At 42.0% G+C, this 4,413-nt stretch overlaps 1 protein-coding gene across 1 annotated transcript in view; it reads left to right on the top strand.

Annotated features, from left to right (window-relative positions):
* The window catches only part of LOC118425609, a 21,372-nt gene extending 17,171 nt beyond the window's left edge, over positions 1 to 4,201 (top strand). Inside the window, exon 11 of the mRNA XM_035834562.1 lies at positions 2,670 to 4,201. Within this exon, the coding sequence (XP_035690455.1) occupies positions 2,670 to 2,866 (197 nt within the window). The 3' untranslated portion in view covers positions 2,867 to 4,201. The remainder of the gene's footprint in view (positions 1 to 2,669) is intronic.
* Positions 4,202 to 4,413: the final 212 nt, after the last annotated feature.

Here is a 4,413-nt window from a genome sequence, read left to right on the forward strand (position 1 = left end):
AGTACTTGGATCAAGAGTGGTACGTTTATGTTAACTTTCTACTTTAGTGTCGTTTCTGTCTGATACCTTGCTGCATCTTTATTGACTGTAGATGAACATTCCTTGGGAAGTGCTCCATCTCACAGGTTGGTGTATGCGGTGCTCCCATTACGGTGAACACACGGCCGTCACAGGGACGTCTTTCCCGTGTTTTGACCCCGATTGATTCAGCTTTCGGATGTCCAGACCTTAGCTATTATCCATCTTCGCATCTGGGCATGAGGAATGCTCCCACATTTTAGCGCACCACCCTTTGCTGAAAGTGGGTCCTTATCGCCGTATTTGTGATTCCAGGCGGGTAGTCGGCCAGCACAAATTGTGTTAGCGCCTAATCAAAGCAGGGTTATAAATTGCAGGCATTTGGCTGCCTCCATTGGTGTGCATCTCTGCCCTAAGCCCACGGAGTCATGACAAATTTACACATTAGCGCACTCTGATCCTCGGGCTTTGCTGTGATGTGCAAGAGAATACAGGTTAGCACAGGCAGAGGGTGTGGGGAGGGGTCCCCGTAGCGCTGGATTGGAGTACTGATGTGCGATGCTGTCGACTCTTGCAACAAGCAATACAATACTATTTATAACTTTGATCGCCCTATCATCTAGATGTTTAAACAACAGCCTCGATTGTGTTATGCTAAAATTAGCCCCAGTCACCCCATTGTGATTTTTATTCCATTTCATAGTATGATAAACAAGAAAATTTCGAGCACATGCCATTGCAAAATTTTTTTCCTGTATTTCAGGTATTTAACATTTTTAAAAACCTATATTACCATTTATTCATTGAAGTGCTACATTCATAGGCTCAGATTGAGATGGTATGAAGCATGTACTTGAAGACAGAATTACCAGTTTTAAGGCCCAGTCCTCCCCTGGCCAGGCCCCTCCAGGTATGTGCGGGAATTTGCCAGATATGAGAACAAATTGTTCATCAGCATGTACCAGCAATGGTGCTGGATGGGGCTGATTTAACCAGCATTATTGAGTTTACGGGCGCGGCGCTAAGCCCCTCTGGCACGCCATTCGTTACGTGAGTGGCTCTGTTTCCGTAATTTCATAAAGTTTGTCCCCTCACTGATTTCACATCAAAAGGCGGGGGCATGCATCTTCATCTGGAGTTGGCACTATTCAAATGCTAATCAGGCTGCTGTTGGCAGAGCTTATGGAGCAATTCTGGGCAAGGTGATCTTCCCGGGGATTTGGAGATGTGCGCTTGTTTTTGAGTTTAACTTCTGAATATACAGTACTGTACTTCTTTTATGTTGTAAGCAGAAAATGGCATTCTTATTGTATATATTTTGAACAGCCAATACTCTCCAAGTACAGACATTTGAATAAGTTGACAACACATATTCTGAAATGTGTAATCAAACATTTATATTTTCACATGGACAATGAAAGTTGAAGTCTTGTCCTCAATTTTTTTGTCCATTTCCAGACCAACTGAAAATCACTTCAAATGCAGTGTACAATTGAATGCAATATGGTAGACTTTTCAATATGACCATATGTACATATAATTACTATCATTTGCTTTGAATGCCTGATATGCAAAGGGGTTGATCACTGCATCTTAGTTACTCATCCTCTTTGTATTTAGGAGATTGCTTCTCATGAACTGGCCATGTGAGGGTTTTTCTGCTTCATCCCTCTGACCTTGTATGCTGTACATGTGTAGCATATAGGTCATGGGAGTCAGGAATATGAAGTATCCTCAACTGAAGTGAAACTGAATTGAATGACATCAACTGCCTTAGATAAGCCATGTGTCACAGCACTAGATATCAGCACCATGGACAGCTCTCGTCATTGAGTGTTGTTGCTCCATGACATACCCTGTTTTTGAGTGTTACAGCACCATGGACAGGCCCTGTTTCCAAGTGTTCTATGCCATGGACAGGCCCTGTTGCTGAGAGATATAGAACTGTGGACAGTCCCTATTTCTGGCAGATATAGAACTGTGGACAGGCCCTGTTTCTGAGTGTTATACTTAGCACCATGGACAGGCCCTGTTTCTGAGTGTTATGGCACCATGGGCAGGCCCTGTTTCTGGGTGTTTCAGCACAATGTACAGGCCTTGTTTCTGAGTGTTCTATGCCATGGACAGACCCTGTTACTGAGTGTTATACTTACCTCCATGGACAGGCCCTTTTTGTGAGTGTTAGAGTACCATGGGTGGCCCTGTGTCTAAATGTTGTATGTAGCACCATGTACAGCTCTGTTTCTGAGTGTCCTACTGAGAACCATGGACAAGCTTGTTACTGTGTGTTATAGCTTCATGGACAGACCCTGTTTTGGGATGTTATATAACACCATGGACTTGGCCCTGTTTCTGGATGTCATTCTAAGCACCATGGACAGACCCCATTTCTGACTGTTATAGCACCTAGGACAGGCCCTGTTTTTTAGTGTTAGAGTACAATGGATAGCCCTGTTTCTAAATGTTGTATGTGACAACATGGACCATTTGTGAATGATTTGCACAAACAACTGATTTGATCAAAACAATGGACAGACTCCAGTCATTTCTAAATGCCAGAGAACACCGTAGAACACTTAACTATGTCATTGATATTAGTATTTTCCTAACAGTATTTTTCTGTACATCTCTCTCTCTCTCTCTCTCTCCAGATGACGTTACTTGGTTGGTACTTCTCCTGGTGTTCCTGGTCACCCTGGTGCTGACGCTGGTGGGGACCTACCTGTACTGCCAGTCTGACAGGACGTCCTCCTTCTGTAACACATGGAGATCAGACCTCAACTACTACTACATGAGCCTGAAGTACAGGCTGCACGGCTACCTGCCTGCAGGGTGGGGGAGGGGCTGAGTCTATCTCACAGACCATGTCAGGGCTCCCTGTGGGTCATGTACATATGTCATATGTTGTGTTTTTACAAGACTAGTTAACTGCAGTGATGCTGAAATGCTGAAATCCAAACCTATTGATGCCAGGGTTGGACAAGTTTTCCAAAATTCACTTGTCCTATCGGGCAAGTACATAGAAAATTGACTTGCCCGAACTAACTTTTCACTTGTCCGGACATTTACATCAACAGAATTCTGAGTTGAAAAATTGTTGGCTCTATTTTTCTGTGTTGACCAATGCTTGATGCTATAACTGTGAAAGGTAACAACTATTTCAAAATCTCTCTCATGGAAAAATCTTACTTGCCTGATTGGACAAGTGGGGTAGGACATGCACTAGCCTGATCAGCACTTTCACTTGCTTTGGACAATTGGGCTAGTGGACTTTTCCAACCCTGGATTCATGCACAGTCATGTAAAATTTGTGTAAACTAGTATGCTGCTGAAGCTGTTATGAAACAAAGTACACCAAAAATCCCCGCGAACTTTTATTTTGCAAAATATCACGTAATTGTGGTTCTGTTTTTATATGTGTATGTGTATACTTTTCAAGTAGATGATGCAGGTACAATGTAATCTGTTTGAGTGCTTAGTGGATTGTCTTTTCTTTATGTGCATCAAAACTATTGTCTATGGCATAGAGATATTGACAATAAAGTGCGTGCATACGGTTTGTGTTTGAGAACAAGCATGGGAGCAAGTGGCTCTTGGAGGTTAATTTCAATAACTGAATTTTGTCCCTTATTGATGGCCAAAGGAACATACAACACATATGTAGTCTCTGACTCTGTTGGTTTACTTCTGAGCCATGTTGTTCAGAAACAGCAAATTGCAAGTTCTCAGTAACAAAGTAGCAAAGTATATGTAGAATTGGTGCGTACAATTTCATTTCATTTTAAGAAATTGTGCATTTTTTGTACTGTCAAGTGTTACAGCATGATAGATATATTCAAATGTATTGTGCAGTGAATAATTGTTTGTTAGGATTGTCAACGTGAAGATTGCTTGGAGAATGCCTTCTCATATTGATTTGACATGTTTACTATCTTGCTGTTCTGATACACCAGAATTCAAAAACTGAAATAAGTTTATGTTTCCATTCACTATATGTATATGTAAGATAACACAAGGGCGTCACCATTTGCATGTAGAAAATTGAGTCTAAAGCCAACATCTGCAAAACATAATCCTGCATGTCAGATGAGGCGAAAGACTGTCTTACACACTCCTGCTTTTATCAGCATTTTTACAGCCTTTCTGTCCCCAGTGGACAGATTAAACTGTGTACTTTTGACAATCACGTGTGAATATTGCACTTCTCAACGGTTAGAAAGCACCCAGGATTATGTTCACCATCAGATATCACAGACAACCTGGGAAACACCAAATCCTTTAGCCTGCTTCCTGCTGACTTGTTCTGTAATCATGGCAGAGTTGGCTGGTAGAGTAATGCACAGCAATGCCAGGGTTAACAACTTAGCCTGAGTACCATTCGATTTCTACCGGAGC

Source organism: Branchiostoma floridae, chromosome 1, assembly GCF_000003815.2.
Source record: "Branchiostoma floridae strain S238N-H82 chromosome 1, Bfl_VNyyK, whole genome shotgun sequence".
Lineage (NCBI taxonomy): Eukaryota > Metazoa > Chordata > Leptocardii > Amphioxiformes > Branchiostomatidae > Branchiostoma > Branchiostoma floridae.